The sequence below is a fragment of the Falco naumanni genome, chromosome 4 (genome assembly GCF_017639655.2).
Source record: "Falco naumanni isolate bFalNau1 chromosome 4, bFalNau1.pat, whole genome shotgun sequence".
NCBI lineage: Eukaryota > Metazoa > Chordata > Aves > Falconiformes > Falconidae > Falco > Falco naumanni.
Window position 1 is genome coordinate 67,618,440 of NC_054057.1, and position 19,712 is coordinate 67,638,151.

General features: G+C 45.5%; 1 protein-coding gene across 1 annotated transcript; it reads left to right on the top strand.

Annotated features, from left to right (window-relative positions):
- The first annotated feature begins 240 nt into the window (after window positions 1-240).
- LOC121086041 (ras-related protein Rab-11B) lies at window positions 241-19,601 on the top strand. The gene is made up of 5 exons (XM_040589210.1): window positions 241-379; window positions 6,670-6,865; window positions 8,835-9,028; window positions 10,610-10,690; window positions 14,635-19,601. Exons 1-5 carry the CDS (start codon window positions 340-342, stop codon window positions 14,778-14,780), a joined length of 657 nt encoding a protein of 218 aa, XP_040445144.1. The 5' UTR covers window positions 241-339; the 3' UTR covers window positions 14,781-19,601.
- Window positions 19,602-19,712: the final 111 nt, after the last annotated feature.

Genomic DNA, 19,712 nt, shown 5'->3' on the forward strand with positions numbered 1-19,712 from the left:
CACCCCTGCGCCCCGCGGCCGGGCGGTGCTCGGCTCTGCGCCCCGCCCCTCCCGCCCTAGATCCCGCCCCTCCCGCGCCCCGGCCCCGCCTCGTCTCGCAGGGTCCCGGCTTAGGCACTGAAGCCCCGCCTCTCCCCAGCTGCCCTCTTTGGACTGGACAGCGTCGCCCGTCAGTCAGAGTCGCGCCAGTCGTCTATTGGGTATCGTTGATGGATTTGGCGCGCCGCCCGCCTCCTGCGGGCTCTGGCTGCCGCTGATAGGCGGCGGCGGGAGCCGCCCCCCCCCCCGGCTGGGCCGCGGTCGGTGCCTGGCAGCCAGAGGGTCGGCGCCGCCATCGCCATGGGCACCCGCGACGACGAGTACGACTACCTCTTCAAAGGTACTGCCGCCGGCCGCCCCGGCCCCTCGGCGGACCCGCGGCGGCGCCGGGCCCGGTCCTGCCCGCCAGGCTCGTTGTCCCGGGCCGGGGGCGGCCGCCGCGGCCTTTGTGCGCGGTGGGGCCCGGCTGGGCCTGGCACCGGTCTCGCTGCTGGGCTGCGGCGGGGCCTTCCCTGGGCCGCCGCGTCGGGGGGGCGGCGGCGATCCGCCTCGGGGCGAGGGCTGGGCTGGGGGAGAGGCCCGGGGCTTGGGCCGGGAGCGGGGCTTGAGCCGGGGGTCGCATCTGGCGGTGTGGGTCGCCCCTGGGGCCGAGCGGGAGCAGAAAAAACTTCAGCTTCAAGGGGGAGCGCGGTCGGCTGCGAACTGACCCTTATAACTGAAGCCGGGAGGCTGGACGGTGTCCCTGTGGCCCTGCCTGGGGTTGTTTGAATCTTTCTGTCACCGCACCTGTGACAAGTCAGGCTGTCAGGGCTGCTGTGCGAGGGGAGGGGGCCGCCCCGGTGGGCCTGGGGCTGCTCTTGGTGCGCTGGCTGGGGCTGTTTTTGTTGCCATTGCTGTCCTGCCTGTGTAAAGGCTGTGGCGGGTCCCTGGCCTGCCCGTGTGACGATGCTCGCCTTGACCCTTTTGCTGGTGCGTCCCACAACCCTGCCTTTGAGGCCCATGGAATACGCAGATGGGTGTGAAACCCTTCGTGTTTCCCAGCCTGGCTCAAGTCTGGTCTACTCGAGGGCTTGGAACCCTCAGGTCCCTCCGAAGAGCTCGCCGTGAGGCGAGGTTCAGGTTGTGCCTGTGGTGCTCAGGGGGTCTGGGGGGTGTGGGTTGGTGCTCGTCCCCAGGAAAATTCCCTGGGAGTTTGATGTCGGGGAACAGTGCACATACAGGAACGCCAACAAGTGCAGCAGCGGTTCCACGCTTCCTTGTTGATGAAAAGAAAGACCAATTACTCTGTTGGAAATATTTTATGGATGTTTTTGCCTGTTTGGTGTATTTGTTTTACAGTCTTTGAGGTAGTGGGTGGAAAAAACCCTTGATTTCTTCTCTACCTGTAAAGCAGACTGCCCTCCGAAAGTATGCAAAATGTCTGGCTTGAAGCTAGTTTGCTTCTGAAGTCATTCCACTGTCAGTTTTCCCAAGTGACTTAATAGCCAGGAACTTGAAAGCCCCAAAATTTTCTTTCTTTTTTTCTTTCTGTGAATAGTCAACAAGGTAGGCAAAACTGCGTTCATCTTTCAAAATACTTACGCCACTGTGAAACACATTTTTAATTTTATCTGGAGTGAAACTTAACCTAAAGGTATTTGGTTAGGAGTCCTGCTGTTGGTGCTGCAAAGTGACTTGGCATACTTTGTGGCACTTAGTGAAAAACAGGGGCGAGAATTGGCCTTTTCTCTGCATCTTTTGGGTAAGGGTAGTTGTGTGGATGGTGGTTTTTTGAAATAACCCCACCCACAACTCCCTTTCCCTGTCTAGTCATTTTTGCCTTTCCTCTTTCTAGGCTTTTGGGGACTGGGCAAGAAATGGTGAATATTGATGGGACCAAGTGGGATGAGGTCTCTGCTGTAGGACTAACTTCCCCTTCCTTTCCCATCTGCCCCCTTTCAATAATGGAATTAAATATCAAGAGGGATTGACTTAATTAAAAAAATAATATCCAGGGGTTTGACTGACTTCTGGTTTAGCCCCTTCTTAGCTACATAGACTGCTTTTGAACTCTCTTCTATCAGGCACGTGTAGGGGTCGGGGTAGAAACAATGGTGGAGGAGGGTTGCAGTCTGGAAGAGATTATTTTTAATAAATTTGAGGTTTGACCGTTTCCCCTGCCACCAGTTTCCAAAGGAAATTTGGTTGAACTCTGATTTTAGCATTTACAATTGCACTTGTTTAGGAGACTTGCATCCTTGCACTGTAATTATTTAGGATGACTCCAGTTGAATGCAGCGTTGCTTTAAAGTCATGGGTTTTACTTTTATATATAGTAGATCTGGAGCTGCTTGTATAGGAACTTCTGTTGTTTAGCATAGATTATATTAATCACCTTTATGAAAAGTTTTAAAGCCCCATTTCTCGTTAGTCTCTTTCATGTGAAACACTGCCTAGAAAACAGTTGTTTGGGGCTGAAAATGGCCAAGGGGTTTGTAGCAAGAGTTTTGTGCGTAGCTGGCTCGCTGTTCCTGGTGTTCCCTCGTTCACACTGTCCGTGCGCTTCTGCTTCAGCCCCGGCCATTTCCATAGGGCTGCAGGAGCGTTATTGGTTTATTTGGTCTAGCACACAGTGGGCGAAAACTAATTTAAGGTTTGGTGGCACTCTGGGGATGCGAGTGTGGTTATAGTCAAAGCTGCTCTGCCAAAATAGTGCCTCTTTATCTTTATTCCCGTTTGCCATTTCTTTTGTGTGCATCACGACAGTCAGAACTGCTTATTTTATTGATCGCAACAAAATGTTGTTTGTTAACAAAATGACTGAGCCAACCTTTGGGAGAACAAGCTGAATTCTGTGTGCAGAGCCGAGCAGAATAATGAGGCTGTGAGGATCTTGTAGATGCATTTCGGTGATGTAACCCAAGCAAAGCCAGTGGTTCAGGGCTCTGTCCCCAATTAGTTTTGTAGCTGGGGTGGTTAAAAAGCAGGAACATTTCATGAGGATTTTTGAATGGGTTGGATCTGGAATTTAATTCCTGTCCTTTTAATAGTCATTCAAGTATTGGGAGCCTTGTACCTATTAAAATACGACCTGCACATTCATTTTTCTCTCAAGATTAGCTATTATCAGTGTTTATTTTAAAAGCTAAATTTGAGGTTGTGCACATGTATGCTGGCTCATGAAAAAGGAAGGAAAAACCACCCGTAGGAAAAAAAAAGAGCTTTCTTTTACCTTTGTGGGAATTTAGACTGCTCTGATTAGAGCTTAAGCCTAACAAAGGCTGTGCTTATTAAAAACAAATGCACAGCATATTAGTCATCAATATCTGGCAACCTTATGTACTTAGTATTTATAATGAACTCTGCTTATGTGGTCTCTGCTAGAGAGCGCCTTAATCTTCTTGATTGTTCAAAAGAATATATTTGCCAGATTAATAAACCAGTGTATTTAAAATTCTGTTGCAAACTTGATCTTTTTTGAAACTTTTTTTATTACCGACAACATATTGCCCTGGATTTTTAATTCTGTCTTTTGCTTGCATTGTACCAGGGTCCTGAGGTCTGGGTGGTGGGATCGTGCTCCGCTGGGGCGGCCGGGGGCGTGCCTGCGTTGTGTGGCCTCGCGGGACATGAGAAGCACGGTGACGATGGTGGCAGATCTGAATGCTTTCCTGTTGATAAATGGGTGACGTGGTGAACGGTGACCCACAGGCTGGCACAGTGTGGTGGAGGAGAGGGAAAATCGGGAAAGACTTGAAGGAGCAGTGCCACGATTCGGGATGTAAACAGGGCACGAAGTGTGGCTGGATTCTATGCTTACAGCCATCGGGTGCTGGTTGTTGGTTCAGGTCACTTCCCAGTTAAAACCAGTGCATCTTTCTATTAACCACTGTGGCCCTGAAGACTGTTTAGGGAGTGTGAGTTTATCAGTTCTGGTGAGATGTTTAGGGAGTATTCAGGCTCTTAGGTCTGATTTGAAACTTTCTTTTCTACTCTGTCGAGACTGCTGCATTTGAACATGCAATGCTGTCTGGTGGTCTGTTCCCAAATTTAGGAACTTTCCCAAGATCTAATTGCTTAGTCCAGAATCTTGAAGGTATCTTCTTGCTCAGTTCGAATAGACAACAAAAGTTTGTGGATTCTCTCTGCATGGGGGCCTCCAGTCTTGGCATTTTTCCCATGAAAGTGTAAACGCTCGTGTAATGCTCAAGATTGAGAAGTACTTGGAGACTGTAAGGTGGAGAGAACATTATTTACTGAGCTGGGATCTGGTTGCCTTCCTTTGTTACCTCTGTGTCCAGTAACTTCTCAAAAATGCTCTCCTAGAAGCTCTGCTGGAATGTGGAGCAGCCTGGTTAGAGAGGAGCCTGGTGCTTTGCTGCCAGGTTGCAGCAGAGGCAAGTAACCCCCTAAAAGTAACACAGGAACCCTGGAATTTTCTCCCTGCAGCAGATGGAGTTAATGACTTGAGAGCCATTTGCATGGTTAATGCACAAAGCTGATAATTTTAAAATGCCAGAGGAGAGGAGGTGGCTGGAACCTGGAGAGGTGGCTGTGCTTTCTCGAGCTGCAGATTCACGAGAAGGTAACTCCCTTCGGAAGCAGTTGGAAGCTTCAGGGGTTTTCCAAGCTGGACTGGCTTGTGTGGTGGATGTTTTTACCTCCTTCTGGTCATGGTGAGGGTTTTGCTTGTCAGGTACAGCCTGCTCCAAGCCAGCAGATCGCTGTGCAAGATGGGTGACCTTCGTTCTGTTCCTGGAATGCCCCATGGAATTAGTGATGAAAAACTGTTTGTCTGGAAAATAAAGCTAACAAAATCCTAGAGTTAGAACTCATAATAAAATCTTCTTTATAGATCTGTTCTCATGCCCTAAAAAAAATGGTTTAGGCTGTTTGCCAGCGAAGGCAGAGCAGTGTGAGGAGCTGATTTAAGCTATCCCGGGTGGGGAGTTGTGGCGCCTTGCCACAATCCACTGGCTGCTTGTTCCTGCCTCTGTTGTATTTTGACTGTTCAGCTGTGCTAGCACAATTGTCCGTCTATCTGTGCTGTCAGCCGGATGAGATGCTGGGAGGGGGTTGGGGGGGAGAGCCCAGAGCGTTTCAGCAATCTCCCTGTGCAGCTCAGGAGCCGTTGCAGGGCTACAGCAGAAGTTTGGGAATGTGCTAGCAGGGGTGGGGAGGTATGTGAGCTGCCCGAGCGCGCTGCCAGAGCTGTATCCTGAAACAATGACCTGAGCAGAAAAAAAGCTGTAATAACACTAAAAGGCGAGTACAATCCTTGGCCCTGGGAGAATGCTGGCAAGCTCATTCTGGACGTGTGTAATGGGAAGAGCCTTCCGTAATTTGTTGTGGAGGGATCAGGAATGTTTTCTGCCTGTGTCTGCTTTTCGATAGGAAAAGCAGATTGTATGAATGAGGAAGATCAAGAAATCTGTACTTTGAAGTGAAGGAGGAAATATTCCCAAGGTTGAAGAAGCCTCACTGTGACTACCTTTGTTCTTTCTGCTCAAGATACTGTTAGCTTGAATACCAAAGACATATGTGACACAATCTTTGCTGAGAAGGGAGGATGACTTGATTGCTTTTAGCCTTGTTTCCCTTTAGTTATCTCTTGTCATGGTCAGTGATACAGGGATTGACGAAAACGTGCCTAGTTGCGTTAGCTGCATAGTCAAGAACCTCCTGTGACAAGTCTTTGTCTTTGGAGTTGTGGATGAGAAGGTGTCGTGGAGAGCCTGGTCTGGTGTGGCCGGGGTGAAGCAGCAGCCGCCGGAGGGGAATGGCAGAGGTGTGTGTCTTGGGATCCGCGGGGAGCTTCAGCCCCGAACTAGGGGGAAACTCCTGCTATCAGATGTGCCTTTTATTTTCACAGCTCCTTCCGGTAAAGCTGGGCTTTGTGTGCTAAAGATCTTTCTGCACTAACGTTTTTCGGTTATCATGGCAACACCTCGTGTGGAGGCAGAGATTTTTAGCTCCTTTTACTTCTCCTGCAGTCTACTAGAAGTTGTTTTGCTGGGTGAAGTTCTTTTTTGCTTTGTGTCTTGTCTGTAGCGTCAAACTATTGATGCTATTTTCCTCTGTTTCCCCCTTTTTGTGGTCAACATGTTTATGAATTAAATTACTGAAATAAAACACCCTGTGTGACCCCAGTGGGGACTGCAAATAATTGTATGCTTACGTGGTTGTTGCTTTTAAAATAAGAACAGAGTAAGCTTATACTGGACACAGGCTTTTGTCAGGCAGACAGCCTGTTGCTGTGTGCTTGACTGTTTTTTCTTAAAATGTGGGTTGCAGCCTTCCCCTGCAAAAGGTCCAGCGTGCAAGGGACATCTATTTACCTCTATTTACCTCTAATTACCGGCTGTAGCGTGGGGCATCCAAAGCAAGGTTTAGCTGTTGACAGTCCCTGTAGCAATTTCTCATTTCCATCTCTGAGGAACTGAGCAGCTGCTAGCAACAAAAAGGCTTGGGGCTGTTTTGGGGCTGGGAAAGCAAGTAAAGTCCGAGGTGGTGTCAGCATAACTTTCTCCAATGTTTATCTGACTGTGCAACTCCTCTGGGTCATGCCTGCAAGGCAGTGTAGCAGCCAGGTAGCACCACTGCACTGTGTCAATGCTGGATTAATTTTGAAAATAATGTCTTTTCTTTCAGTTGTGTTGATTGGAGACTCCGGAGTTGGGAAGAGTAACCTTCTGTCACGTTTCACAAGAAATGAGTTCAATCTGGAGAGTAAGAGCACCATTGGGGTGGAATTTGCCACCAGGAGCATTCAGGTGGATGGGAAGACGATAAAAGCGCAGATCTGGGATACTGCAGGACAGGAACGATACCGTGCCATTACCTCAGCGTGAGTACTATGTCTTTGCTGAGGCTAACAGCAGAATTCGAGCAGAGATGGTGCAGATAAATTTATGGGTAGAGCATTAACAAAGCATATCTGGGACATAGGACAAAATCATTGCGACAGGCTTCAGTGTAGATCCAAGTCTTAAGATAGCAAATACTTTTGTGTTCCTTGCTTAATATAATGAAAGTAACTTCTAGATTCTAATGATGTTATTATAGAAAAAAAATGACAGTTTAAATAAAATATTTGGGGAAATTCTGAGTCTTGTGATTTGTGGTTTTCCCTGCCCTGCATGTGCTGTCTTCATCACATGGAATGAATGTCATTGAAAAAAACTGGGTACTGTTTGGTTTCAGGTGTTAGTCTCTGCATGGTAACTTACTGCAACACCTGTGGCTTCTGGTCTTTGTTGCCCCCTCGGTCTCGAGACTGAGGGTATTTTTAGGACAGTCTGCAGCCACAAACTCCCTTGAAATCTCAATGACTTTGAATTAGTCACAGCCCTGAAAATTAGGTCCAGGAGTGCATGCTGAATAACCAGGGAGTAGGAAGGCAACTGTGATAATGCTGAAGCTGCAGCATTAGGTACACCCGTATTTAGAACAGTGGTGCATGGCACCTTGTTAATCCAGACTGTTTTAAGATGTAACCTCTGGGTGTATCTGTTTCTGTGCAGGTAGTAGGCAAAAGTACCTCTTAGAGGAAAAAAAAAAAAAAAAAAAGGAAGCCTTGTTGTAGGCCTAGTTATCCAGGGCATATTCTGATAGGCAAGTTAAAATATTTTAATGTTACAGATGTATATCTGTTTTGAAAGGTACCAGCTTGTTTCTGAGTCATGCACAGATTGAGCCATTTGTATTAAACTCAAGGTAAGGGGAACTTTTTCCGTGAGGTGGAATAGAGTATTGCAGAATAGATGGGAGAAAAAAAGAGGAGCGTGGAGCCCAAAGGGATTAATCTATAGGGAAGGAATGTAAAAGCAAAGTAGTGTAGAAGCGGAGGTAAGTGGCAATTTCAAATTGCTTGTTTCTTATAATTTTTAGTGTGTTTTCCAGAAACTTTTTTTTTTCTTGGTGACCCTTAAATTGTTCTTACTGCTGTAAAAATGCAGCAGAAAAACTGCTGGCTGAGCCTGGTTTAGCAACAGACTTGGCTGATGAGAATCGGGGATCTGCAGCCCTGTGATCCTGCCTCTCCTTTGTGCTGGCACCGGCTCTTGCTTGACGCGTTGCTGGGCCAGTTCAGCTTGCTAAGCCAGCAGAACACTAACCAGCAGTAAAAAGTGAATGTTTTCTGCTGACTTGGTGCCCCAGATTGGTTCAACAACATGTCAGACAGGTGCTGGTGGAGCAGAGGGGAAACGGTGGGATTGTGTGGGCGAGATGGACGTTCCGGGGCTGCTGATGGGCAACGGCTTATGCTGGCCTCAGCCCTTGGCTTGAGTGGAAATGAGCCTGAACCCGCCCCGAGGGAGCACACTCCGTTCTCATATTATGTGCTTGTGGATGTCAATATAGCCCAGAGTTCCCCCTCTTTAATTTTTAAGAGGGACAGGAGGCATTTTAAAGATCAGCAATGAATACTGACATTTTACTAAAAACTGGTTGCCTAGTAGAAAGGTAAGTTGTAACTTCACAGAAACCTTCTGAAGTGCATTGTGAGTTTTCTTGCACGCCGTTTTAGCAGACAAAGAATGTCATGGCTTCCGCAGTCTCTTCAGTGTTTTCTTACATACATTGGAATTTTTTAGGAATGCCATTAAAAAAACCCAGCATTTGGAACTGGGGTTTAGGCTTAAACTCCCACCCCCCCGCCCCAACAACAACAGTATTTGCATCAGCACAACTTTTCCCGGCCTGGGGGAATGTTTTTAACTTTGTAGTAGTAACCATTAGAAACAAGTTGGATTCCAGGTTGGTTGGTGTAACTTGGAGGGCTCTCTGTAAAGGAATGTGCCTTGTGATTTCAGATATTACCGCGGTGCTGTTGGGGCTCTTCTTGTCTATGACATTGCCAAACATCTCACCTATGAGAATGTGGAGCGCTGGCTAAAGGAGCTTAGAGATCACGCAGACAACAATATTGTCATCATGCTGGTGGGTAACAAGAGTGACCTGCGCCATCTGAGAGCTGTGCCCACGGATGAGGCTCGGGCTTTTGCAGGTTTGTAGACAGTGTGTTCTGGCTTGGTGCTTTCTGAACTTGATGATGTTGGTGCAAGCTGTAGTCACGCTGTTGTTGTCCAGGACTGAGCCTTCCCCTCACGTTTTATTTTTGATCCTAAAAAAAGCATTTAAGTTTTTTTAAAAACTAAAATATCTTGGCTTACTAGATAGCATGCGTGGGTTTTGTTTTTGTTTTTTCTTTTTTTTTTTTTTTTAATCTAGTGGTGGTACATGTTTTTGAAACGCTGTTCTTGAGTTGCCTGATAGCTGAAGATTAAACATTTCCTCTAGCCAGGCTAGAAACAGTAAGCAACGTTTAGAAGAGAAAATTAGAGGCCTAGTTCTACTGAGCATGTATCAGTGTGGACGCTGCAGATGAATACTGAACCTTCTCTTACATGGTGTAGTTTCTGCTCCAGAGCACTGATGTATATAGTAGTGTCTTCTAGTTTCTTTTAAATGTTTCACTTAATGTTTCATTAACTTCTCATTTCATTTAAGTTTCATAAAATCATCAGTCTTGGAGATTATCAGTTGCTGGGAGAAATCAAGTGGGCTATGTGAGCTGCTGCCACTGCATGAGCTGTCCCTCTTCCTTATCTTGCAGAGCACTGGTCAGATACTCTTGCCCTTACAGGCCTAGGGACACTCAGCTTGCTTTTGTGTGGCCGTCAAGCTTGGAGGTGGAATTTAAATGTATAGCCTTTAAGATCCTTCTGGGAATATTACTAGGGCTTGCTTAAACTTGTTTTCTGAAGTTTGCTAGTAAGCAAGTACCCTGTGGTTAGTAAAACCACTTAAAACTTTCAGGTGAATGAGAAGTGAAGTCTATGTAAGAGGAGCAAAACAAGTTAGTAGGCACCCTGGAGAGTGTATTACTTTGGTCACTTTGTTCAGCATCTTTTTTTTTTTTTTCTGCCCTTGACTTCCTACTAAGGCTGTTTTACATAGCTAGTGATGGTACAGGTGTTGCTGTTTAAGCTCTATGACTGAAGTTTGCCTATTTCTGGGCAGGTGGTATGATACCATTCTAGGCATGATGTTTGGGTGTTCCTCACAGTCCTCTTTTATTACAAAAAAACAAAAACAAAAAAAACCCTCTTGCACTGTAAGAGGAAAGAAGAAAACAGACTGTGTTACTAGGAGCTTTATTGTAATTTGAAGGTAGGGTCTGATTAGGAAAGTGTAGGTCTGTGTGTGTTTTGGGGGTTGCAGAGGAGAATTGTGACTCCTGTTGCGGCCAACATGCCTTTGCCTGTGCTCTTGCTCAAGGTACTTCTAGGTGTGATCTGGAGCCAAATGAGACTAATATTGTGTTGCTTGACTGAGCAAGGGCTGTGGAGAGGAAAATGTTCTCACACTATGGAAAGGCAGCGGTCAGTGGTGACGCTGCCAAAGCGCTAGAGGCTAAATAAATGGTGCACCAAGTTGTTCCTAGTGTAACAGGAAAAAAAAATAATTAAAAGAGATTGTTCCCTGGCTGATTTGGCCTAAAAATAAGGTGAAACCCTCAAAAGTAAAAAAAAAAAAATAAAGTGCTATTAAAGTTTTTAACTGAACCACTTGTTATTTATTCCAGAAAAAAATAACTTATCTTTTATTGAAACTTCTGCCCTGGATTCAACAAACGTAGAAGAAGCCTTCAAGAACATCCTTACAGGTATGGTTTGTTATGGATTCAGAGGACCTCCTGGGGTAGTGCATCATCATTATGGGCACGTTTTGCAGTTATCTAGAATGTTTTGGAAATGAATGTTGGAAATGATGGTTAGTTTGCCAGCCTTCTAACCTTACCAGTGTGTTCTGCCTCCCATCCACTTTTCTACCCAAGAATCTGGAGGTTTCTAGTCTCTTGATGGTCCATAAAAATCAAACTATTGCAATAGCACTGTTGTAAAGGTGCTGGTTGTTCTGTGCCTGTGTAAAATCTAGGCGGTGAAGCCACAGCCGTGCTAGGAAGGAAGTTAAATGCTCCAGGTTGTTCTCTTGCACCAAAGCAGACTGGTACGTAGTATTTTTGTTCTCAGCTGATGGTACAGGTTGTAGTTGACTGTGCAGCAACAGCATAGCTGCATGTAGGTTGCCTTCTGGGAATGTTCCTGAAGAGTCCCAGGAATTGTCTAAGAACATGATAGTGGTCACGGGCCAAAGTGAGGCCAAGTCTTACGATTTCCACTGCCCAAGAATGTTCCTCGGCGTGTGTAACTGCTGTAGGTGTGGCTACTCAGTGCACAGTGTCTGGTTGCAGCTTCAGACTTGCTGTATGTGTGGGACTGCTACGTGGCTTGTGCAGTAGGTCCACTGCACATAGTATCTGAGAGATTCCAGGTAGTAGTACTCTACTACTTGCTTTCTTCCTCTTTCAGACCGGGGCTTAGAATTTCCGTTCCTTAAGGTCGAGCAGTTGCCTGCATATATTTTCTTGGCCCTGGAGTAAGGGAGCACCCTACTGCACATGAGGCCTAGGATTCACCAGTAAAGCTTTATTGGTGTAGGTACACCAGCAGTAGAAGTGGGAAGCACACAGAGCAAGAGAGATGCTCTAAAATAAGTACCGCTCATCTCTGTGTTGTTACTTCAGTTGGGGTAGGTAGTTGTTACCGAACTTGGAGTCTGGCCTAATCTTACTCTAATTTTAGTTAGACTTTAGTTTGTGTGAGTGTGTCAGCACCGTATGCTTTAGCATTTTGTGTTCCAGAGGATGTATTATTCTTGCACCAGGCTGAGGTGACTCCGCATTTGGGTAGCTCTGTGACTGAGCTAATCTTCGGAAGCAGGGCCCTGGGAAGCATGGGGTTCTTAGACCCAAGGGTGTTGCAAGGAAACCAGCATGGGCCTGCAGGACTGCTGAACTGGAGCTAACAAACCCTGATAAACCTGAGCATCTCTGCTTTCAGAGACCCTGCCTTCCACTCCATGTTCTGTGATAGTCATATCTCAAAATACTCCTTGAGGCCACAGGGAAGCTGATGTTTCAGAGCAGTTTTCCACTCCAAAAATGAAGTAACTGGCAAAGAACCCTTAGAAATCATATCTAAATACGAAGAGGGCTATCAAACATTGGGTATTGGGTTACTGCATGAGATCTGAATTTTGCCCTAAAGAGGGGAAAATGCCATATAATTTGTCAGGATGTTTGTTCTGTCTCTCAAAAAGCACTTTAAGATCTGTGCCGTGAGCATGAAGAGTTGGAAAGATCCAATTCCTGACTGTTGCTTGCTGTAGCTGAATTCTATACTGATAAACTGTCTCCTGTACACTGTTTTGTAAAGTTACGCCTGATTTGCATGTTCCACAACATCTCAAGATGAGCATTTTCTAAGCTTTATTGTGGCCAGATACTGATTTCGGTTAAATGAGAATGAGCCTTTCTTCTGGTTCTACTTGATGATCAGGAAGTGTCTGGTGTGTGTTAATTATTGGATGTTGACCAAAGAATTGGCTTTGTATTACTGTGTCTTGATGTATGAAATAAGGGTTTATTAGCAGGAAAAAAGCTGAATTTTAGTAGGGTGAATTCTGTAAGGCAGGCTCTTATAGGTTTCTTTTGCAGAGGTGTGCAGGGAAGCAGTAAGAAGTGTTGGGATCACTAAATCTGGTGCTGGCCAACTCTGTTGTTGTAGTCAGAGGAAGATGACCAAGGAACGGCAGGTAGGAGAAAGAGGATAGTCGGGCTGCTCCTCTAAGTAAAGAGCCTGGCAGCCTAGAAATGGGTTGTATTTTCTGCCCAGCAAGGTTTGTGGTGTTAGAGCTACTGGTGAAGCAAGTGGAGAACGTTGCTGTCGAGATAAAGCTGCAGAGAAGAGCACCTGGTGCCTGAGCTGGGACTGTCTTCTAGCCTTCTAGCAGGTTCACTGCTTGTCTGTGACGCTTGGCTGGATCTGAGACAACTTGCCTGGCGCTTTGAGATAGTATCCACAGCTTTAGTGCTCTGAGCGCTAGTTCAGCAGTCACTATCCATCCTGTCTTCCCTTGCCATGTTGCCCTGAGACTGACCCTGGGTAGGGAAGATGGCCTAAGGTTGCTCTAGGAGGGCACCCCGATGCCATCTGCTCTAGCAGATAATACTTGGTAGCCAGAACTCGAGCTGAGGTCAGGGCTGGGCAAACAACTCAAAATGCTATCTCTTAGCAGCATCCTGGGCTCCTAAAAATGTTGAGATTCTCCAGTTCAGGTACGGTGGGGACATGGCTAGTAAGACTGAGTAGTCCTGAAAAGCTTATTCCTAAAGTGATTACCTGGGGGAGAATCATCCTTCTAAGGGAGGAGAAGAAACCTGGGAAAACGTGCTGTGTAGAGCAGTGAGTTGGGAGCCATGACGGGGGACCTGGAGGAGGGAAGAGGGTGGGAGCAGCAGGACAGGAGTTTCCTTGCTGGCCACCAGTTTGAGGGATCACTAAAGACGGGCAGGGGGGCACGAGGGACCGAACCAAAGAGATGCTGCCCCAAAGAAAAGAGGCCTTGGCAGTGACTCTGAACAGCTAGCATTAAAATACATCACTGAGCACAGAAGATGTGACAGTCTCTGTGCCGCTCTACCCTTTTAGCAAAAAGAGCTGAAGGTAGCCAGGGGCAATGAGATCAGTCTTGGGCAAAAGGTTTCCATTTTAAACAATGTAAATACGTGCAGCTTCTTTTTGAAAACAAATAAATACGTAAACAAAACTCACATAGCCTCCCATGATTTTTAATCCTTACTAAAGACTTTGGGTGTTGCTGTTTTGAGGCTGTGGCTCTGTGAATGCGACCATAATATTTACCACAGGCTTCCAGGGAGGTACTTGCCCTTTTCCTGCCTCACAATGGAGGGAAGTTGGAACGAGGGCTTATAGTCGGTGAAATAAGTAGTTTAAAAAACTTTCAACTTAAATTATTTCTTCTAACTATGCAGTTGAAATGGTTTGTTTCTGAAAGCTTTTAACCTGGCAGTCTCTCTTCAGCGGTTACAGCTTTGTGGATCTGTGTGCTTTCGGGCATAAATTAATTGGAGTCAAATACATTAATTCCCTCAGGAAAAGCATTTTCGGATCAATATAGGGCTTTATGGAACGGTGTGGCTTTTTACTGTCATAGGTGGGAAAACTGATTTGTTGCAGAGAGGAGTAGGCACTTCTGCCATTTGATAGCAGCAGCTTGCCAGAAGATAGTGTGAAACAGGTAACAGTCGCTGCCGCTGTGTGGTGACGTTTTGCAAGCATCCTGTTGAGTGGTGTTTCAAGATGATGTTGCCTATTTTCTTTAAAAAAATAAAAAATAAGATGATTCCCTGTTTTCCTGCTCCCCTTTCATTTAAAAAGCCTTTTAATAATATCCATGCTCATGGAGTCGTTGAAAAAGAATGGGTTAGGAAGCACTCACTGTTTTGGAATTTTTGTAAGGAATTTTGTCTTTTTCAGACAGAGCTGGCGTGTCCATTACAGAGCTGGCAAGCCAGCCAGATGTTACATGCCATAGCTGGTCAGACTAGATTCCCTTTCACAGCTCTCAAGTTAAACTCTTCTTCTTGGGTTCTAGCATCTTCTTTGACAGCTTGCTCCGATGTGTGTGCGTGCTGTGTTGGAGGCAATGTCTTTCTGGGCTCTAACGAGTTTGTTCTCGTTTCAGAAATCTACCGCATTGTTTCGCAGAAGCAGATTGCAGATAGGTCTGCACACGATGAGTCTCCTGGCAACAATGTAGTCGACATCAGCGTCCCACCAACCACCGATGGACAGAAATCCAACAAACTCCAGTGCTGTCAGAACCTGTGACCTCCTGTAGATGACTCTTGTGCCCTTCACTTCGTCTGTGCTTCATTTAGAAACTTGTGTGCACTTCTTATCTCCTGTGATTCAGTGACTCCCTCTTCCCTCCTCTACCCCGTTCCCAAGTCCTCCCTTTCATCTTAGAGCTTTAATTGTAGGGCTAACATTCCCCTGCCTCTGAAACCCCCTTCAATGTGGTGACTTTTGGGCTTGAAATGTAGGCACTGATCTGATAGACATGTTTGTGTTGGAACATCTGCTGCTGGATATTATCCCATGAAACACTCTCCTCAAGTGGTTTTGGGTTTGGTTTTTTTTTCTGGGAGAGAAACCATGGTGACTTGACTATAACAGTTGAAGAAATAACTACATTTAGGTGACAAGGTTTTTCCCCTCCCATAGTCAGATATATTTTTCTGGTGTTTCTGTCAACATGGGGGAGAAATTAAAGAAAATAGCTATCCTACCAAATGCTCTGTTTTCTGTCCTGATAAAGTCTCACAGTGAGGTTTTTAGTGGCTGCACACACATAAGCAAGCTGTTGAAAATAACATTACTTATTATGTAATTACCCCTAATACAGTTAGTCTGGCTGTGTAGTTTACTGTTTCCTGCTTGGGAAATCTTTCTCTATTCTTGTTTTATTTGGGAACAATGAAGTATGTCTGCATTGCTTTCTCTGCCACCGTGAATGCCTGTGCTGCTTGTGCAGGCTTTATTAAGTGGCTTAATATTTATTCATGGCTTATGTTAATCAGTTAACATTATTGTACAGTAAGTGCCAGCATATTGATTTCAGAAACCTTTTGCAACCTGTACAAGTAGGCTTATTTTGTACTGTAGATCAGTGTCTGAAAGCAGGGTCTTCTATAGATCCAGGGTTTTTTTTGCATGCTGCTTTTTCTCTAGATCCCTCCTACCCGTGTTTGAGTGAGTGAAGCAATATTTTCATGTCACGTATATACCTGCACTTGTAAGGGTTTTGGTTGTGTAGACAAACACAATACTTTATACATTTTGTAAAACTTCTGCAGAACCATAGCGTCTTGAACTTCCTCTTCATCATCTTTTCACTATTGACCTTGTGCATAATCTTCTTGACCTCTACTAATATGCATAATATTAAGATTTCACATAACTACTAACCTATTGTTTTCCTCTTTCTCTGTTTTACTGAATTGCAGACTGTAATTCTCAAATGATTGTACTTCACCTGATGTAACAGATTTGTCATCAGCAGGGCTAACTACTATAATACTTTGTTTTGCTGAATGGGAAGAATGTTATCACAACTTCGTGTAGTCAGTCTCTTGCTAGCTTGTGAAAATCTTCTATGATGGCTTTTCATCATTCACTAGCTCTTACGCACTTGCATCCCCTCTGGTATATGCTGAATGTTATGATGAGGCAAATACTGGGTGAAACTGTCTAAAGGAAGAGTTGGAGATCATCTGCTGCTCTCTGAAGGGCTAGTGAAGCAATTTGCAGTGAGTTTTTGCTCTGTATTCTGAGACTGTACCTCACTTGATGAATCCTACCTGCGTATTAGTGAGTTGATTTTTCTTTTCTGATACAAAGCAAATATGAAACTGTGAATTGTGCTTGAAGGGGAAATCTGACATTCCAGTCTCAACTGTTCTGTCTGGTTATGTAATAAAATTAAGGGCAGTTAACTCTGATGGCTTTTCCTTTGTAAGATTTCCAGACCTATGCCTTTAATTTTGTACTGCATGCACCTAGAGGGCTGTAGTTCACAGCAAGGGGTGCACGTGGTGCTGAGCACTTCCACTTCTCAACTTTGTTTAGATGATACTTTCAAGGTGAAGGGGTGCATGCTTGCAGCCTAATGCCATTGAATGAGGATACAGATCCCTCTTTAGTCATCAGTGCTCTGTCCTAAGGGTGTCCCGGTTTGGGAAGCGCTTTCACCACTTGGTCTTTACTTTAATAGCATCCTGTTGAGAGAAGGGATAGCCAGTGGGAACTGGAGATGTCTCCTTTTTGCTGGTCCTAGACCAGAATGTGATGAGCAGTCAGTATTTAGAGGGCTGGCAGATGAGCATGAGCACGCCATCAAAGAGAATGGAGAATTCGGAGATGGTGAAAATACTTCATTCAAGAACAGGTGGACACTAGTGGAGCTGGGCTCCTTGATTTTCAAACAAAACTTTCTATGAAGAAATTAGTTGAATAACATGAGGAAGAACCATGCTGTTAGAAGACTTACTAGTTCAGGCTGATGTGTTAATGTGTTTACTCTGCAAATTCTATTCTTAACACAAAGTTTATAGAATCTATGTGGCCTGGTATAAGAAGCTGAGAAGCAGTTTTGTCAATTCCTTGTCTCTTAAAAGAGATTTTTCTTTAGTCTTTGACTTTGTGGAAGGCTCTAAACTTTGCCTCAGAGTCCCAACAAAAGTTTCATCTCTAGGGCTTAAGTGCTGTTAAATTGTATGGGTACTGACGAGCCCTCGTACAACTTCATTGCGCGTTGGCCAAAGCCTCCTCAGAGCAGGTGGATCTTGGACCCCATACTGTGCATGCCAAGGGGTCTGGGTTGTTTTTGAGATCCGTTGTGTGACGTGGAAAGGCTGGCTGCCTTTTGCAGCAGGACTCTTTGGTATACCCGAGATGTGGGAAGCACGTGTGCACACACAGAGCTTGTGTGAGCACCGTGAATGAAGCGGTGGTTTTACCTGCTGTGGGCACACAGTTTTTTAGGCTAGGTGTTAACCCTTTCCCAGATTGCTGTGCTGCTCTCCAGGCAGTTAAGAGAAACGGCCCTCCTGAGGCTTTGAGGCGCTTGTGCCTAGACTAAGCACAGGGCCACTAGTGCTGGTAGGAAAAGAACAGTGGACCAGTTCTGCCTGGTAAAACAGTCTGCCTGTGCATAGACAGAGGAAAATGCTTTTGGTCTCGAGTACCCTGCTGTCCTGCCGAAAGCACTGTGTGCTCCTTCAGAAACTATAGCTACAACCCAGCCCACTGCTGGTGATGGCTACTGAAATTGCAGAGGGGAAGACCTGGATGGAGGAATCCGGAGGAAGCTTGAACTGTTGGAGAGTTGTCTGACATTCAAAGCAGCTCTCCAATAGGCCAGACTCCTTAACCATGCTTTCCTGATGTGAAAGTAACAGTTAAATGTGATCTCATCTGGACTGCTTCATACTGCAACTCCCCTGGCTTTGTGTGTCTCTTGGTGTTACAGCCAGGAAAATAGAAAAGGTTCCAGCTCTCTTCCGTCTGCCGTAAGAGGTTTGAGGGCAGAATTTGGCTTATGTAAAACTCCTGATGACAGGGGAGCTGCCTGTGAAAGAAGGAATATGTGCTATACTTGCTTTACTTGGATGTTGAGGATGATTTTCATTGAAAAATAACACTAAAAACCACTGGGTGCTTACCACCCAGTGTCAGTAATATAAACCTCCATTGAAGGCTCCTGCTGATGCTTAGAATGGGTCCTCCAATGTAGAATGAGACAGAGTCTTTTCTGCTAACTACCCTATTAATTATGGGGATAGTAAAGGGCAAAATTCACGCATAAAAGTGATTTGGTAGTGAGCGTGCAAACAGGTAACTGGTAGAATAAATTCACTGGGTGGACTGCCTCAATCTAACTTCTTGGTGTTGAGTCAGATGCTTACAGACTTGGTGAGTTAAAGTCTGGGATCTCCACCGAGAGTTTGTAGCCTGCACAGGACAAGAAAGTTTGCTTTATCAGAAAGTTTTAAAGCTCCATACTTGTATAAATGTAAAAATCCAGTTGAGGAGTGACTGCTTGCTACTTTGTTAAAAAGATTTTTGTGTGTGCTATAGAGACCATGCAAATCTGGTGGAAGTAGAAGGCACCATGGTCCCTTCTTCCCCCTGGGGCTGCTTCTCAGCACTTTCAGCAGGTTAAAAGCAGTAGAAAAGCTGCTGCATCCTAGAGATCCTCCCGTTTGGGTGCTGATTCTGTTAGATCACTTGTAATGACGCCACAGTGTGTGGGAAGGATGGTGAGGGGGTTATCCCTGTGTGAACAGGAGGGAGCACTCTCAGCTGGATGTGCCAGGATGGCCAAGGATTGGGCTGTGCCTTTTGGGTAGGGCACTGACCAAAAGCAGCTTGGAAAAATGTACAGTAGGTATTTTCGCTTCCCAATGCTTTGATTCCTGTGTGCTGTACTGTTCCAGAAGTTGGGGATGGGATCTGTTTGTGGGCTGATTGTGGTTGAGTTTTGCCTCTGCTTGGTGATTGTTTCCCTTCCAAACGTGAAAGAAGAACTTGCTTGGAGATTCTGGACTCTGTAGAAGAAAAAGGATCCTAATGAAGTCAGTCACTTAGGGAGGCCTTTTTCCTTCATTAAAAAAGACCTAGGAAAGACAGTATTAAAGGTAGGGGCCTGAATTTTAAATAAGAAAACAAAAATCAGGCAATTAGAAGTGAAGACTTGACTGTCCTTCAAGCAAAATACAGCGAGTCAGGGCTGAGGTTGGATTCTCTTGATTTGGAGGCTCTTAATAGAGTCTTAATAGGTGATACAGTTTAAATGGTGAATAATGGAATGTTTCCGTGAAATTGCTCTCTCCACGGCTGCACTGTTTCAATAAATCACGGTTAATTCTTATTTTACACTGGTCAGATAATGCACAGTAGTGTTGTCTATCAGGCTTTGTTAGGCTACAAATAGCACCGGCCCTTTATGCAACCCAGAAGAGAGGTTCCTTTAATTTACTTTTATTCCTGGTTCCTGTGTTAAGTGCAATTCACTTTGTAAATATGCCCATCACTCGTTTTTTGTGCATGGTTATGATGTATTGTGGATATAAAGATTGCCAAATCATACCGCGTGTGTCAAGTTCTGTTCCAAACGCAATTGTACAATAAAGCGGAAATACCCGGTGTTGGCCCAAAGCCCGAGCGCTGGGGCCGGGGCCAAGGGCCTTGAGAGGAGGC

Coding starts and splice junctions, on each gene's coding strand:
- LOC121086041 (XM_040589210.1), top strand. CDS start 340: ATGGGCACCCGCGACGACGAGTACGACTACCTCTTCAAAG. Junction 380..6,669: donor GTACGACTACCTCTTCAAAG/GTACTGCCGCCG, acceptor CTTTTCTTTCAG/TTGTGTTGATTGGAGACTCC. Junction 9,029..10,609: donor TGAGGCTCGGGCTTTTGCAG/GTTTGTAGACAG, acceptor TATTTATTCCAG/AAAAAAATAACTTATCTTTT.